This window comes from Hemiscyllium ocellatum, chromosome 32, assembly GCF_020745735.1.
Source record: "Hemiscyllium ocellatum isolate sHemOce1 chromosome 32, sHemOce1.pat.X.cur, whole genome shotgun sequence".
Lineage (NCBI taxonomy): Eukaryota > Metazoa > Chordata > Chondrichthyes > Orectolobiformes > Hemiscylliidae > Hemiscyllium > Hemiscyllium ocellatum.
The window spans coordinates 42371030-42389097 of record NC_083432.1 but is presented as its reverse complement, the minus strand read 5'-3'; the positions used below and the strand labels follow the sequence as shown (position 1 = coordinate 42389097).

At 39.2% G+C, this 18068-nt stretch overlaps 1 protein-coding gene across 2 annotated transcripts in view; it reads right to left on the bottom strand.

Annotated features, from left to right (window-relative positions):
- Window positions 1–18068, bottom strand: part of LOC132831030 (F-box/LRR-repeat protein 20) — a 214301-nt gene that overhangs the window by 114297 nt on the left and 81936 nt on the right. Inside the window, exon 4 of one of the 2 annotated variants that reach the window (XM_060849068.1) lies at window positions 1468–1542. In XM_060849068.1, coding sequence (XP_060705051.1) covers window positions 1468–1542 — 75 coding nt within the window. Of the gene's footprint in view, window positions 1–1467; window positions 1543–18068 lie in introns of those variants that run through there. The other variant, XM_060849070.1, reaches the window with a different exon arrangement.

Sequence of the window (18068 nt, the reverse complement as noted above, 5' to 3'; positions counted from 1 at the left end):
ATTACTCACTTTATAAAAATGTTGAAACATGCCGTGGGAAACATATTTTATTGAAAGCTCGATACTTCTGTTATTCCTGGATGTATGACAGAAAGGAATATACCACTACCTAATTAAATGGATGATGGAGAACACATTTAAGCATCAGTGCAATCACTCCCTCACTATATTTTTTCCTGTCCTATTTGCCAAATCTATTTAAATGGTGCAAGGGGAAGAAGAAGTGGAAAGAAATGATCAAAAATCTGAAAAAAAATGTTAAATTTTAAATGATTATTTAGTAGGAGTCCAGAACAGTGACTTTTTTTTTGGGGAAGGCCCCAACTTGTTTGTGACAGTAGACCTTTGGAACTGCCATAGCAGGATAATAATCATTATATCACTGAGGGTAAAACCTTTTCTCTTTCCTCACTAAATTAATTTATATAAAGCAATTTCTTGAGTTTAAAGCAATTACACCAATGAAGTAGCACAGAAAAATATTGCAACTACCACTAACCTTAGATATTAATCATTTACTACTACGCAAAGATCACAATCATAAGTCCTTGGTTGTAAATTACACAGAAGTAACATGATTAGAACTTTTGATAGGGACACAAGAGAGTGACAGAGGCAGCTGCAGTGTTAACATATCTTTCACCATGTCAGCTAATACCCATCTAAAAAAGGTAGAAGAGGAGCTTGCCCTCATTGTGCCAGCTCCCATTTTTTAGAAATTTCTGAAGCATTACAAAACCAACAAATTATATTTGTTCTGCAATCAACAGTTGGCTATCTAGTAAAAAAAATGTTGCCACTTTTCACACAGTAAACGTTCCATAAACGGTTTGCTGAATTCATAATCTTTTTTGGCACTATTAATTCAAGAAGAAAAAAAAAGAAAGAGTGAGAAACATTAGCCCCTTTCTGAATGGTGCTACAGCATCTTTTGTACGAGACATTGGGAAAGGCCAACTAGCACTCAGTGCATTGGACCACCACACCTGAAGGGAGGCAACTATCGCAAAGCCACAGTGTTTCAAATCTTGAGAATGGGGCTTGAAACCACAATCCACCTCAAACAAGAGCACTACCAATGGAGCCAAGCTGACACATTAAGGAAACTCTTCGCCTCCACGCATGTGAAACTAGGTCTTGTGGTATACCAAAATAAAACACCACAATTGTCTTCACCTAATCATTTGTGGAACAACATGGTGCGTAAAAGGCTACATTTTATGAGTGTGCCAGCTGTGATTATAACACAAACATAATTCATAGACTTTATAATGCTTCAGAGTTCCAAAACGATGAGTGCAAGCTCCTTTCATTGCATCCAAACAATTACAACCAAAGCACATCTCATTACTTCCCCATGAAATCATACTGACAAAATATAAAATACACTGCCAGTTATTTATTTTTCTCTTGCAGTGTTTAGCATTTCCATCAGCAATTCATCATAAAAGGTCTTGAGCACAGTACCTCTATATCTCTTTGGAAGTCAAACAGATCGATTCTCTGCCAGTTACTACCATCCAGAGCCAGGACATTCCAGTACTGTAAACAGAAGAATGCAGAGAAATTGAGAAAATGTAAATAAATTGACAAAATGAAGAAAATAACATAGATGGAAGGATGCGATTAACTGGAGGACAAAAAAAATTTTCATTTTGCAATTGAATGCAATTGGTTTTGTCCCGAAGTTAATAGCCCTGTTAATAAGCGTTCTGCTATGATGTATGGTCCATTAGGGATGTTTCAACATGTGGTGCTGGAAAAGCACAGCAGGCCGACCAGTATTTGAGGAGCAGGAGAGGTGATGTTTCAAACATAAGCCCTTCATCAGGAATGGCTTATGACCGAAATGTCACCTTTCCCGCTCCTTGGATACTGTGTTTTTCCACCACCACTCTTTTTGACTGACTCTCCAGCATCTGCAGTCCTCACTTTCTCCTTTAGCGATGTACCAATTTTCTAAAAAAAAAGGTGCACCAATAAAACTTGAATGACTCAGGACATTATCACAATCAAGGACAATATCCTTTCTGTTTATCACTGAGGTCTCAGTCCAGCCAATCTGTTCAGTCAGGATACCTTAGAAGTACTGAACCCTGTGCAATCTTGAACTAGATCTGTTCGATAAAGTTATATACGAGTTCCATTTTTCTTACCACTCTCCGGATGGCTTTTTGCTCTGAACAATATAAAACAGATTCTCTTTCAGTTGGCAAGTGAGCTCAAAGTTCCGGATACCATGGGTATCATCCCAGAAAATCTGTGACATAAATGTCTAAATACAGAAAATCCCATGTTGTGCTCTCTCCACATTGTGCTCATGAGTAGTTATGCAACACAAAATCCTGTGTTACAAGGGGCAAGAAGGTATGTGACAAGCACTAGCAACAGTTGGAGCCAGTTTTTCTTGATGCTAGCTCTTGGCTGAAGCATCCTTTATTCTATTATACATTTTTAAAGGAGAATATTATAGATGCACGGTGAAACAATCAGGTCAAAATTACTTCCACTATTTTTCAGTTTAGGGACTGGGGCTTGTATTCATCATTTACAGCATAACATTAACTGTTCATCAGGCATTAAATTACTTGCTACGTGCTGAGCTTTATTAAAGCCCACATTTATTCTATACAAATTTTCTACTAACTGGTACTTCATTAAAGCTGGGATTGATTACCAGATTTTAGTAACAAATATGTCAACACACATTTGATTCATAAAATTATATATCATTCTTAGGTGGCTAAATGTTGAACTTTAAACAGAATAACCCACTTCTTATCTCATTTGCAATGTCTCAAGTTTCCACAGAGACCACGCCCTATGGGAACACAATAGCAGGAAGTTTTGACAGCAATTGCTGAAGGCACAACAGTGGAGTATTGGTAGAAAGATGAAAGTATTCTTTCAAACAGTATCAATGCCCTGCTATAATTAAATTGTGTTTGCATTCTCGGCCAATCTCTTTCAAATCTGGTTCCATTCAGTTTGTACAGCTTTCATCATGGCACTTCTATTCCATTTCTAAAGTGGAACAAGCAAAACCAATCAAGAACAAGGCAATACAGCAACACTACTGTACCACAGTGTCTTTTGAAGGGGTGGTTACGCACTCTTTGTAAAGATGGTCACTGTCTGATAGTTTCACTAAAGTAACGTATGGGAATATTGGACAGGGCAACCGTTTATGTATTTTTATGCACATGCGCACACATCTGTACCACACTTTGGATGACTCTTTAGTGTTTTTCTTTGTGTAGGTTACCAGGTGACCCATTTTGCAGGCAAATTCAACTACCTGGCTGCAAAGTGCCCATGCCTGTATAATTTTAACTCTGAAGTGGGCCACTAAATATTTAAGCTGAAAATGTGTTGCTGGTTAAAGCACAGCAGGTCAGGCAGCATCTCAGGAACAGGGAATTCGACGTTGAGCATAAGCCCTTCATCAGGAATGCCTGATGAAGGGCTTATGCTCGAAACGTCGAATTTCCTGTTCCTGAGATGCTGCCTGACCTGCTGTGCTTTAACCAGCAACACATTTTCAGTTGTGATCTCCAGCATCTGCAGACCTCATTTTTTACACTAAATATTTAAGGAAATGTTTGGAAAATAATACTATGAACATGGGAAATTTTTTTTTAAAAAAAGAAAATCAGTGGGCGGCACGGTGGCTAGCACTGCTGCCTCAGCGCCTGAGACCCGGGTTCAATTCCCGACTCAGGTGACTGACTGTGTGGAGTGTGCACGTTCTCCCCATGTCTGCGTGGGTTTCCTCCGGGTGCTCCGGTTTCCTCCCACAGTCCAAAGATGTGCGGGTCAGGTGAATTGGTCATGCTAAATTGCCTGTAGTGTTAGGTAAGGGGTAAATGTAGGGGTATGGGTGGGTTGCACTTCGGCGGGTCGGTGTGGACTTGTTGGGCCAAAGGGCCTGTTTCCACACTAAGTAATCTAATCTAATCTAATGCTTTTCGTCACTTCATGCTTGAATGGTTTCATGTTAATACTATCTATCTATGGGTACCAACTGCCAAATTATCCGAGGAATTGAGAGTTTAACTGAATACTATCCAACCACTCAAATATTCCCACTTCAGACATTGCAGTGGAGGAAGATCCTGAAAGAAACAGCTAAAGACAGATGGGTCTTGCAACAGTAGACTAGGATCAAGAGGTTTAATCTTGAACAACCATAACTATTTTCCATACAGCAGCTTTAAGTCGAGCTAGGGGATGGCTGGTTTTCTGACCCACATTAGTGTCAGTTAGGATTTCTTAGTTCCACAAATGGTGGAAAACTGCCTTAATGGTCAAAGCACTCACTCTCCTCTAACCAAAAGAATTCAATGGCTGTCCACATTTAGATCAAAGTTGTGTTGAGATCTGGACCAAAGCACACCTGACATTCCTCAAACTGGGAAGGTTAGTGACCAACTGTTACTTGATAACCCTCAATTCCAACCACCACTTTGCTAATGAACAAGAATAAATAGATAGTACATTTGGTTGAGTTTGATCTTTTACATTTTTGCAGATTCTTTTCTCTTTACGCCTTCATGGGATGTGGGTATGCTAACAAGTACAGCATTTCAAGTCCAACTTTAAATTGATCTTGAATGGAGTGGTTAGCTAGGCCAGGACAGAGGGCAGTTAAGGATCAGCCACGTCGATGCAGATCTAGATTCCCATACAGGCCAGACCAGGCAAGGTTGACAGATTTACTTCCTTAAAACAAGCATCTGTAACTAGATGGATTTTTACAACATTCAATGCTACCTAACATGTTCACCATTAGTGGATTTTTTTTTATAAACAATTTGGATCATCCAACTTCAAATTCTGCTGGCTGCCATGGTCAAGTTTGAACCATGCCTGTGCAGCATTACCCATCCTCCGGGTTACGAGTCCAACAAAACTACTATCATGCCACCAAAGAAATATTTTCACAAATTGACAAAATTATTTAAAATACCTTTGCCAAGCAATGAATTTATTTGTCAAATGATGCAGCCTTGTTCTATTTATAACTACAGGTACTGGGAACTTACAACACAACCAAACATGTCCTTGGATGTCACAATCAGACAAATCATGGAAAGGACAAGCTCGAGTAGATTTTCCAGATCTTATTTCTTAAAAAGAAACCAAGTACAAAACATCAGATTGCCATAACACATGCTCTAAATTCTAATCCAAATAAACAATACTTCAGTATTGTTACATCCACAATTAAATGTAAGGTCATGCAAGGTGAGGTAAGTACGTTATTGCTCAAAATGTGTAACATGATTGGTGTGGATTTGATCAAACGCAAACAGATTAGGAAAAGCCATTGTTCAGAATCCAGCACAAAGGTCTTTCAAATTCTTTCTGGCTGTCAAACTCTCTCACACTTTGCAGTTTGACAATCAAACATACAGGAAAGTTAGACAGCACATTTTTAAGGAAAAAAACTCACTAACGTGAAAAGACTCCCAGAATTTCTTCCCTAATCATTAGTATCACATACACAAACTGGTTTCTTTTTTCCCTCTGCCACCTTTATCCACCTTTCCATCTCCTTCCTCCGCCATATTGAACCTCCATCCTACTGGTTAACTTTTCACTTCCAGATGTACCACACAGTCCTGATCCACCATTCAGAAACAACACACAAAACAGCCCTCCTTCAAACCTAATTTTTCTTTCCCCTGGGACTATTGGAGTCACTGGAGTTTATATACGCACAGACATAGAATGTTTCTGTATGCTCACTTCAATATCACGGACCAGATGAACAAAATTAGGAAGGTAAAAAATCTAATCAAAACAGGTTATCGTCAACTCCCAGACTCTAGCCACACTTTCGAATATTCCTTGGACTATTATAAGATTCATTCGCTGCAAAGTGTGAAACACTAAACTGCCCTCACACCTAAAGAACCTACACAGCTACCTCACAGCACCAGAGACCCAGGTTCAATTCCCGTCTCGGGCAACTGTCTGTGTGAAGTTTGCACATTCTCAGTGTCTGCGTGGGCTTCCTTCGGGTGCTCCGGTTTCCTCCCACAGTCCAAAGATGTGCAGGTTAGGTGAATTGGCCATGCTAAGTTGCCCATGGTGTCAGGTGAAGGGGTAAATGTAGGGGAATGGGTCTGGGTGGGATGCTCTTCGGAGGGTCAGTGTGGAGTTCTTGGGACGAAGGACCCGTTTCCACACTAAATAATCTAAAAAAATTACTAGAATTTCTACCAAGTCACTTAGACTACTCAGGTTCAATCCCAAAGCACAACCTTCCTCTTACTTGTGTGCCACAGCTCTTAGACACCCTGGTTCCATCTAATGTTAAGACCCAGACCCTGCCTTACATATACTGCCATTTTGTTACAATGTTCAGTAGTTTCTCAAAGGCAAAAATCAAAACTTAATAAATTCGCAGAGAGCTGTCAAAAAGGTGATCAGAAGACAAAAAGATTAAGGACAAAAGACCTTTTAGAGACAAGGATTAAGAGAATGCATTGGCTACAAACAGAACAGTAGGAATCACTGAGAAATGTTTACAAGTTACTTATAAAGAGAGAGCAAAAGAAAAAGGAGTGGAAAATAAACAAAAAGACAAGAGGACATTGAAGCATTAGAAATGGTATAGGGAGAGTTGTGCAAAGGAGTTAGTGAAGAGATAATTGGTGTCCCAACGAACAATGCACTTAGCTCAAAGGTGAGAGGATTCACGATATTAAAAATTTTACATTCACCCATCCGGTTGCAAAACTCCCAAAAGATAGAATCATTGAAATCCGGCTGAGAATTAAACAGCAACAGCACTTTGAACCCAATAGTAAACTTGGAAGAGGAAGGCGATGGAAAAGAAACGATCTGAAATGCTCAGGGATGTGGGCTGTACAGGCTATAACATTAATTTTTTACACCACGGGACATCTCATACGGGCAAAACCAAGACACTTCATGATCTCATCGCTTTGCAGCAATAAACGTCCAGCAATTCCATTTTATCAATCACAGCCCATTTCACAATACAGTAGCGACTCAACAAATAGCCTTACTAGGAACATAATGATGTGAAATTTTCAGAGTAATAAGAATTTCTCAGACTATTTATTCTGTTAATAATAAAAAAAGGGCTCCCTATTTGGTATCTTGTTCTCTGGTCATTAACCTGTGCAAGAAATGCCAAAAAGTATTTGTCACAATGATTTTAGATTCACTCTCACTGGTGTTCAGATGAAAACGTACCATAGATCTTCCTTTAAAATTTAATATCTCCTCTCAATTTTGATTTAAAAGATCCCTTTGATGATCATTATGTAGTTAAAGATCAGGCCAAGATAGTTCTTTCTGAATTAATTCCAATGACCTATGGTCTATGGAGTCTGTTCTGATTACAGAATAAGTAGCTCACATCCAGTGTAAGTTTTGAGAACTAGGAAATGTTATCGAAGGTTAAATGCCTATTCAGCAAGAAATAAATATTTTTACAATTTTACTCTTCAAAAGGTCATAATTAAGAGGCACATTTTTCCAAACATGTGCCAGTTTTCCACATTATACAAATTTCAACTTTTAATTTTTTGAAAAGAAAGGGTAGAAATTAAACAAAAAGAAAATTGCTATACTGAATGCAGTTGGATGAACAGAATCGCTTGGTACAAAATTGTAGAACGAGCTAGGAGAACACAAAGGAAGTGAAAAATCTAGCTAGAATCATTAAGCATACATTTAAAATTAGAAACAATGAATCAAGCAAAATGTTAAACTTCGGAATCATTTTCAATAGTTTTTACTTCACGCAATCCCAAAAACCAAATCTACTGAATCCCAACACCAGAGAGATGCCAAGAGCTAACTGCTGATAGTAGCCTTGGACCATGCAACACAAGTTACTCTCACTGAGCTCAGAGGAGATGAAGACCAAGTAGCCTTTGGATGAAGTGGGCAATTACTGGTCACGTGGTTATCACTCCAGCCCCATTTTAAAAAGACTCTCCATGGACTATTTTTGAAATTTTTTTAAATAGTAAAATGAAATAGTAAAAATACAAAACAAAACAAGATAGAAGAGACATTTAACATCAACAACACCCTCACAGGCATAAAGTTCACCGAGGAAGAAACCGACAACAAACTCGCATTTCTGGACATCACAGTTGAAAGAAAGGACAATGGCGAATTACAAACCTGTGTATACAGAAAACCGACAAATACTGATCAAATACTTAAGTACACCAGCAACCATCCCAACACACACAAACGAAGCTGTATTAGAACACTATTCCAGTGAGCCTCCACACACTGCAGCACAGACAAACTTCAGAAAACAGAGGAGAACCACCTATACAACGTAGTCAAGAAGAACGGATACTTAAAATTACAGACCGCAGATTCTGCAAGAACAAACCACGACAAGCAGACCAAACACAGCCAGAAACCCTAACTAACTTACCGTACATTAAAGAAGTTTCAGAAATGACAGCTAGACTACTAAGACCCCTCAGAATCCTAGTAGCACACAAACCCACCAAACACTCTCAAACAAAAACTAACAAACTTAAAAGGCCCAGTACAACCCATGGACAAAACGTCACCTACAAAATTCAATGCAAAGACTGCCAGGAATACTGCGTAGGACAAACAGGAAGAAAGTTAGCCACCAGGATACACGAACACCAGCTAGCCACAAAAAGACATGACCCTCTCTCCCTTGTAGCCCTACACACTGAGGAAAAAACCATTTCGACTGAGACAACACATCAATCCTGGGACAGGCTAAGCAAAGACATGCCAGAGAATTCCTAGAGGCTGGCTCTCCAACCACATCATTGACAAACACCGATCTAGATACCATCTATCAACCCCTCAGAAAACGAACAGGAAATGACATCACCACAAACCCCAGGAACCCCATCCAGGGCAAACATAAATAGAAAGCAGGAGACAACAGCTTCGCTTCACTTGGCAACCTCCAAGTTACCTAGCCAGGTAATGAAACATCTGGATATCAAATCTACAGCTCAGCAAGCAAACCTACATCCTAAACCTCAACCTGAGCTACAAACCTTCACAAACCTTGCAGTACTTTTTGTAATAGCAATATCATTTGATTTCAGTATAAACTGAAAGGTAGGGGTTTCAAACAAAGACTTTACAATGTTATTATTGGGAGATAGTTATGATTACTGAGACAAGTTTACATAAAATGGGAACAACCTAAGTACAGACATTTAATTCATGACAGAAAGGCTGATGCAAGAATGCCAAAAACAAACTTATGCACTGCAAGCTCATTCAGATGCATGATGTTAACACCATAGATCTACCAATTCAAACTGAGGCAGAGGTACTATGCAGGTAAAGTTATTCAAAATAATTAATAACTTTGCTATATCTGCTCAGAAATAGAAAGTTTTTTTACAAATGGTCTCATCCTTCAAGAAACTTGCATAAAAATACAGTTTGTTCTCCAAACCCCAAAGTGCAGATGGTGATAATAACAGCCCATCTTAGCTTATTACTCCACAAGAGCTCAAATCGCTCAAACAAAACTGCCTTAAATAGATCTAGGAAATCTTTACTTATTGTCATATCTATATGCTTAGCTATCATCTTGGCTTTATTTGAAATAGACGGTATGGAAAGGTACTTCAAGAACACTATTGTTCTACATTCTTCTCTGTCACTCCTCTTCAAAAGGTAAAAATCCGCATGTTTCTCCAGTCTTGTTTCATAATATAGACCACTGACAGGAGAACATAAGAACTAGGAGCAGGAGGAGGCCGGTCGGCCCTTCGAGCCTACTCTGCCACTCAATACAATCATGGCTAATCTTTTTATGGGCTCAACTCCACCTACCAACATTTTCACCATATCCCTTAATTAGTTTATTTATCAAAAAATTAATTGACCTTTAAAAGCAATTACTGAAGTAGCGTCAAATACTTCCCTGGGCAAGCAATTCCACAGATTAACAACCCTGTGGGTGAAGAAATTCCTTCTCAGTTCAGTTCTAAACCTGCTTCCTCTAATCCCGAGGCCATGCCCTCTTGTCCTAGGATGTTTCCATTGGTAGGTGAGACTATCTATTTCTATTTTATCTGTCATTCTGTTTCCCCATCACCGTATCAGTCAAAGCAAACATTTACAGACACAGTATGGCTTTACCTCTTCATCTTTATTCTGGGCTTTGTAGGGAGAGAGAATGATCACCCATGTGCACGGAGATACAGGTCCTGTGTCTTTTCATGAACAGCAGATTCTTAAGGAATTCTATTGTCACTTACAGGAAGCAGCTTCCACGTAAGGCAATATCTATATTGACTGGGTGACCATTACAATCAGCGAGCATCAACAGTAAAGATTAAGCCAGCTGGCATTATACAATAGATGTTCTTAAACTTGTTAACTGGCTTTACATAATGAATGCTTTTCACCTCATTAATGCACTACCCTTGCCTCCAGCACCTCATTATTTATTACAAGTTCTTATCTAGTCAGAGTTATGCTAGCTGAGCCTTTGTTACACAACCCAAAACTTAACTTTATACACTCTCTCATTTCCTCCTTTTATCATTTCATGATAACCACCTAGATGGTACTACTAGCTTTCATAAGACTCTTACAACCATATATAAGCAAATTATTGACGCACAGCATACAATCTTTATAACAACAAAAATTAAGGAGTCTGTGTAGTAAATAGAATTTCTAGAATCCTCCCACTTAGGAAAAAGTTCACCAGTAAAGTTCTTAAATTCAAAGTCCTTAGTGACCACTCCATCCCCTCCAAGTTGAGTGGAAACGAGTCAGTTATCCAAGGTAGTCTTCAGTAAAGTCCAACTGGAAAACAAAATCTAGTCTGTCCTTCTACATCACTCCACAGAGAAATCTGAAATCTTTGGTAGGTGCAGTTAAATACTTAAAGCTGATGAAACTTCAGTCCTTGCAGAGATGCTTCAGATAGAGGATTCCTGCAGCAACAGGCTAGGTGAACATAGCGTTCTTTGCTGCTTCTGCTCCCGTTGTGCTGTTAAATGTAACAAAGCCAACTGGCTGTTGTGATGTTAGCTTGGTCAATGAACTTACATATCCTTTAAATAGTCGAAAGAGAACATGGTTAAAATGTCCATAGGAAGGCCACTGACAAAAAGCACACAGATCTTCTTTTCACTGTTGTTAGCTTCTTCACTTTTCGTGCTCATGACTGGGAAGCTGATTGAATCTATTGGACCAGGTTGTGGAGAGGTGGGCGGTGGTCTGAAGGTGTGCTTCACTTGTGAATGGAGAAACTCTAGAGATGATGTCAGCTGCTGGAAGTATCTTTGCATTTCTTCTCTCATTCCTTCCTTGCCAAGGTGGTTATCAGTATGAAGAGTCACACATTTAACAACACTAAATTGGCTCTGCCGATTTCAACATTCTTAGTCGTCATGAAGTCTGTTACTCTGTTCACTACTTATGACATTATCAAATTTTATACAATCCATAAACTTTAAATTGTACAGCCTAAACAATTCAGTCAATTATAAAACAACAATCAATGGCCCTAAAATCAAACCCTCGGGGGACCCCATTCAGGGTATTCAAAAATTATTTTCCTTTAACAAATTAATACTTGGCTAATGTGAAAGCTGTCAGGAAAAGTATTTCCAAAATCTAGAACAGCAAGAAAACAAAATATTTCCTGGGCTTTAGCAATTGAAGAGGCAGTTTCAGTTCAGATTTAAAATTTCAAATTTGTGGGAAACAAATGCTGAATACATGTTCTCCAACTGAAACAGTCGGAATTGCAGTGGCAACTTAGGTAGAGATCAATATTCTTTGAATTTGCAATATGAAGGGGACCAATGAAGTCCGAACAATAATTGAACGAATTTAAACAGCCCAGCCTCAAGTTTTAATATTCTGTAGAAAATCTTACAATGATAAGGCTGCGAAGGAAAGACCAGCCGTACCCTCACGACGGAATCACACCCACACAAAAAAAACCTCGCAGCAGAGCTCATGGCACTACAGTCCAAGCCACTCTCTTCCCCAAGAGCAAAGACTCGTACAGCCTCAAATATCACAAGAGGACCTTATCCCCTTTCTCACAGAAGCTCAAACTCTTTCTTTTAAAAACTCTATATCCGGGACTCGATATACATTTTTCAAAATTATGAAGGGAATTGATATGTTTCTATAAATTCCAATGAATATAATCCCAATCTACTCAGCCTCTCCTCACAAGCCAACCCCCACAACTCCGGAATCAACCTAATGAACCTCCTCTGCACCCCCTCCAGTGCCAGTACATCCTTTCTGAAGGAGACCAAATCTGTACACAGTACGTAAAGTGTGGCCTCACCAGCACCTTGTACAGCTGTAACATTATCCCTCTGCTTTTAAACTCAACCCATTTAGCAATGAAGGACAAAATTCCATTTGCCTTCCTAATTACTTATTGTACCTGCAAACCAACTTTTTGCAATTCATGCACAAGGAAACCCATGTCCTCCTCCAAATTAGCATGCTGCAAATTTTTACCATTCAAGTAATAATCTATTTTGCTGTTCCTCTTACCAAAATGTATGACTTCAAATTTACTTACCTTGTATTCCATCTGCCAGACCTTTACCCACTCACTCGATGTATCTACCTTCCTCTGCAAAGTTTTATGCTCCTCTGCACACTTTGCTCTGCCACTCATTAGTGTAATCTGCAAATTTTGACACCGTACATGTGATCCCCAATTCCAAATCATTGATATAAATTGTAAGCAATTGTGGTCCCAACACAGATCCCGGAGGCACACCACTAGTCACTGATTACCAACCAGAATAGCCATTCTTTGCTTTCTGTCAGTCAACTTATCCTCTAACCACACTGATACTCTACCCCTAGCGCCAAGCATCTTATATAGCAGCCTCATGTGCAGCACCTTGTCAATCACATTTTGGAAATCTAGGTACACCACATCCACTGGATTCCCATTGTCTGCCTTGTTTGAAATGTCTTCATAGAATTTCACAAGATTTGTGAAGCATGACCTGCCCTTCATGAACCTATGCTGCATCTGTATAATGGGACAATTTCTTTCGAGATCCCTGCTATTTCTTCCTTGATAATAAACTCGAGCATTTTCTCCACTACAGACATTAAGCTCACTGGTCTATAATTCCCAATCTTTTGTCTACTTCCCTTTTTAAACAGTTGCGTCACTTTTGCTATTTTCCAATCTGCTCGGACTGCCCCAGAGTCCAGCGAATTTTAGAAAATTACGCCAGTCCACTTGCTATTTCTCCCGTCATCTCTTTTAATACACTGGGATGCATACCATCAGGCCAGGAGACTTGTCTATCCTTAGCTCCATTAGCTTACCCAAGACTACCTCTTCCATAATAACTTCCAGTGCCTCACCTACCTTTGTCTTCGCGTCACTTACTGACATGTTACTACTTTCCTCCATTGTGAAGACCGATGCAAAGTACCTGTTCAATGCCTCAGCCATTTCATCATATCTGTAACTAACTGCCCCTTCTCATTCTCTAAAGGACCACATTCACTTTAGCAACTCTTCTTTGAGCTACACAAAATGCTTAAGTGTCTTCTTAGTGCGTTGACAGTCAATATCGGAAAGTATTTATACACAATAAAAACTGCAGAAAATAGAGATCTCAAGCAAAAGCTGAAATTGCTGGAGAAACTCAACAGGTTTGTTACTACCTGTGGGGAGAAAGCAGAGTTAATGTTTCAAGTCCGGTCATTCTTGATCAGAACTAATGCTCCATGGCTCTGAAGGGTCACCAAACTCTAAACTTTAACTCTGCTTCCCTCCCACCTTCAAAAAAGACAACAGGCCTGCTGGGTTTTACCAGCGATTTTGGTTTGTTTCAGGAAGTATTCAGATAGCTTGACCAGTAGACTATGGATTACACAGATTTCATTGCTAGGACTCCACAGTTTATATTTTGCTTGCTTTGCTGCCCTCAGCAACAATTCCTCAACTTCATCTGAACGAATTCCCAAGTCACTCATTTTCCCTATTACATTCATAAACACTTGTCAGTATTAAAATTTCACACTCCATCCTGTCAGCCATATTATTTTGTAGTTGAGCTGCTTGGTCAGACTCTAATGCCATTTCTCAGTTGGCAGCATCTATGAATTTGACCAGTTTGTATGGAGCTTTTGAATCAAACTCAGGAACACAAATTAGAAACAGAGATCTCAACACGAAAAGTTCTACTGACTCAACATTTCATCATCCCTTATTAACCCCACTAAGTAAGATACTTTGCAACCTTCAGATTACATGGAAATATGCAAGCTTTAGTATTTTCAAATGTTTCTTTCGGCTGATAGACTGCTAGGAGAACAAGAAAAGGTAGAGTACAAACATCACTTTCAGATAATACAACATAGAATCAGGGTAAACATGAAGTGCCATCCAAAATAAAATCCTTAAAAAAAAAGTACCCGAAATGATACAGGGAAAAGCAAAATTATTAATGGAAATACAAAAAAAATCAGTTGAAATGAAAGGTTTATAATGCAAAGAAAAATCAAAAGTTGTGTGGTGGGCACAGGGATACAACAGAGTGCGGAAAGCTCATAGCATACAAACCATTGAAAGGTTTAGATGAGGCAAGTCTAAAACATTACCTAGAATCTGATAGCATTGGAAGTCATTCAGCCCATGTTCGCCCTCTGGAATAACTTTTCAATGTATTGCAATCCCCAGATATTTTCCTACTGCAGTGCTAACATTTCCTGTTCTACTCAATCTGCTTCCATCCCTCTGAAGGAGGGTTACCCCTGAAACATCAAGTTCTGCACCTCCTGATATTTTTTTTTACTTGCTGTGTTCTCAGTCTCCTGTCTGTCTACTCTCCATCACTCTTCCAGGCAGTGCATTTAAGATCAGAACAAAATCACTCCATCAAAAGAAATGTTGTTAATCTCTTTGGTTCTCTGCCAGTTAGCTTGAACATGTATCCTTATCTTCTAATTTCTTCTCGTTTCTTCTAGTTCTTCTGTGTCCTTATCTTTCAGTTTTTTTCTAATTAGTCGATCAAAAACCTTCGTTATTTTATTCAAATGTTCCCTTAAATCTATCTGCTCCAAAGAATAACCACCTCAGCCTCTCATGCCTTTCAACTCAAATGAAGACCCCATCTACGGCACCATCCTAGTAATCTCCCATTCACCACTTCAACGACCTTCATATTCCCCACAATTGGGTATCTGTGCATAACCTCCTGAAGCATACGCACATCAATGTTTGCTACGTTCAAGTTTTATGTCATTTGCAACTACTGAAATAATGGCCCCCTAAAATTGAAATCCAGGACATTGATAGATCAAAAACAGACCCAAAAATCCTGAACGATATAACTACTCCCAATACACACTTGATCAATTCAATTGTTCCCACATTGACAGTCTCCTTTTAATCACATGGACTTGAAAAGTAGGCACAAAATAAAATAGAGGATACAAAGTTTTAAAGCCAACTACAAACTAGCCCACCCAAAGAGAGGGACAAAAGTTAGAAATTCATCTGCAAAACAGGATAGAAAGAGCAACAATAGCAGTACAAGAGGTATTTGCATGTCAATTTAAGAAATTTAAGCTGAGAGAAAGGGGTCAAATGATCTTCTATTCAAAACATAGCAGTAACTTGAATTTATGTCTGGTTTTATATCCAACACAAAAAGATGTAAAGAGATTCAATGACATTGCAAAAATGTTCAGAGGAAAATGCCATGTTTCTCATTAAACCCACATCTGGCAAATTGCATCAATATACAAAGGGTATAATTTTGCCATCAGAACTACTTCCAATTTAATCAATTAGTCTCCTCAGACATGCAAACCACCAGTTGTTGATCTCTTAAATTACAAATTGAAATCTGTTACCAAGAACAATCAATCTATAAATTCCAAGTTATCAACTGAAGATCATAGTTTACATTATTTTTACCCTGACAAGCTACATGTTCTTGTTCGAACAGGATCAGAAGCAGAGAGTATGCAAAATGCTTTTTTTTAAAATATATTTTTTCTGGCCCTTCCTCATCTATTTTAGAAGCTTCTAATATTAAGATGAAGTTTTGTACTAGTTTATTTTGGTGGGAGTCTAATAAATGCAGCCACCACCTTATTTTGAAGGTTGGGAGAAGAAAGGAAATCTAGCCAAAACTCTTCAGATCTCAAAGTAAAATCGAGAGAAGCCTTAGTATAAACCCCAGTTTCAGAATAAGTGTCACCCATTTAAACAGAATGGAGTTCTAAAATCACTGGCTTTCTTGTCCAAATTCTTCTCAAAGCACTGAGCATCTCAAGAATCTTGAAAATGCCAAGATGTGGTTGAGATTAGATTACTGAGTGTGGAAACAGGCCCTTTGGCCCAACAAGTCTACACCGACCTGCCGAAGTGCAACCCACCCATTCCCCTACATTTACCCCTTTACTTAACACTACGGGCAATTTAACATGGCCAATTCACCTGACCTGCACATCTTTGGACTGTGGGAGGAAACCGGAGCACCTGGAGGAAACCCATGCAGACTCGGGGAGAATGTGCAAACTCCACACAGTCAGTCGCCCGAGTCAGGAATTGAACCCGGGTCTCTGGCGCTGAGGGGCAGCAGTGCTAACCACTGTGCCGTCCTTATTGGTCTCCCCAATAATTTTCATACTTAATTATACTTGAAGATTTGTCTAATACTTAGAGTGCTGACAAATATTTCCTTAACAAAACTGAAGGTTTCAATATAATTGCTAATCAGCTTTATTTCCCCTTATTTAGTCAAAGGAATTACCCACTCTTAGAAGCAAGGTCATGACTACCAAACTAGTAAAGACCACGTTCTCGATGAAAAGTGAAAGTTGTCATAATCCAAAGCTCCATAAACTGCTCTCCTATTAGAGAGAGTATTAACTGGTGTCAAATTTAATCTGTGGGTAACAACACCTTAGGCGAGGTATGAGGTTGAGAAGGCAGGGCCTTCGTGCTGACCTCACTAGCACAGGATTTTAAGTCCCCACAGTTTGCATCAATTAGATATCAAATTTGCTGTCCAGTCAACTGAGCCAACTGGCACCCATGCTCTCTAGATCATGTCTCTTGCAAGTGAATATTTTACAACACTAAATATCATTGCCATTGAAACATGCCCAGTGTTTAGACAAACTACTTGAAGCAAAGTTAAAAATCCCAACACCAGGTTATAGTCCAACAGGTTTAATTGGAAGCACGCTAGTTTTCAAAGCAACCCTCCTTCATCGCTCCGAAAGCTAGTGTGCTTCCAATTAAACCTGTTGGACTATAACCTGGTGTTGGGATTTTTAATTTTGTACACTCCAGTCCAACATCTCCAAATCATGACTACTTGAAGCAAAAGAGTGTTAGACTAGATCTCCGACATGTGCTGAAGGAGCTATTCCACGTTGGGTTGACAAAGTGACAGGAGTAGAGTTCAAAACCCTTGGATTGGCTTAGCCAGAAGTTTTACCTGATGGTCACCATTCAATAGCCCTGGATGGGAGTGCACATGAATGACAGTTGAACACAAGACAGGAATCATACAAGAACGGTGGCCAGTTTGGTAAGATTCCGAGAACACAACCCACATAGTTACACGTAGCAACATGCCAATAGTTTTGATGAGAGTTAGACTAGGGTGATATTAGGAAATAATTAGAGCAACTTGCCGTTCGGAAGAATGGGTAAAGTGATCTTAATGAAACATCATATTCTTTAGTAAATGCTGAAAGAGGTTTTCCCTCATCGGGGCAGAGTTTCAGAATAAAGGTGTCTCCCATTTAAAGGAATGAGGTGTTTTGTTTCCTCCAAGGGTCAATAATCTTTGGAATTCTCTACCACAAAACTAGTGGAAACTGGGTCATTTAATACACTCAAGGCTGAGTTAGACATGGCTATTAACTAAAGGGTCAAGCAAGGAGGCGGAGTTGAGTGGACAATCTTGTTGAGTGGCAGGGCAGTTTGACACTAAAGTGACAGGAGCGGAGTTCAATATCCCTGGATTGGCTGAGTTAATGTCTACACCGATTCTTCAGATTTAAATAAAGAATGA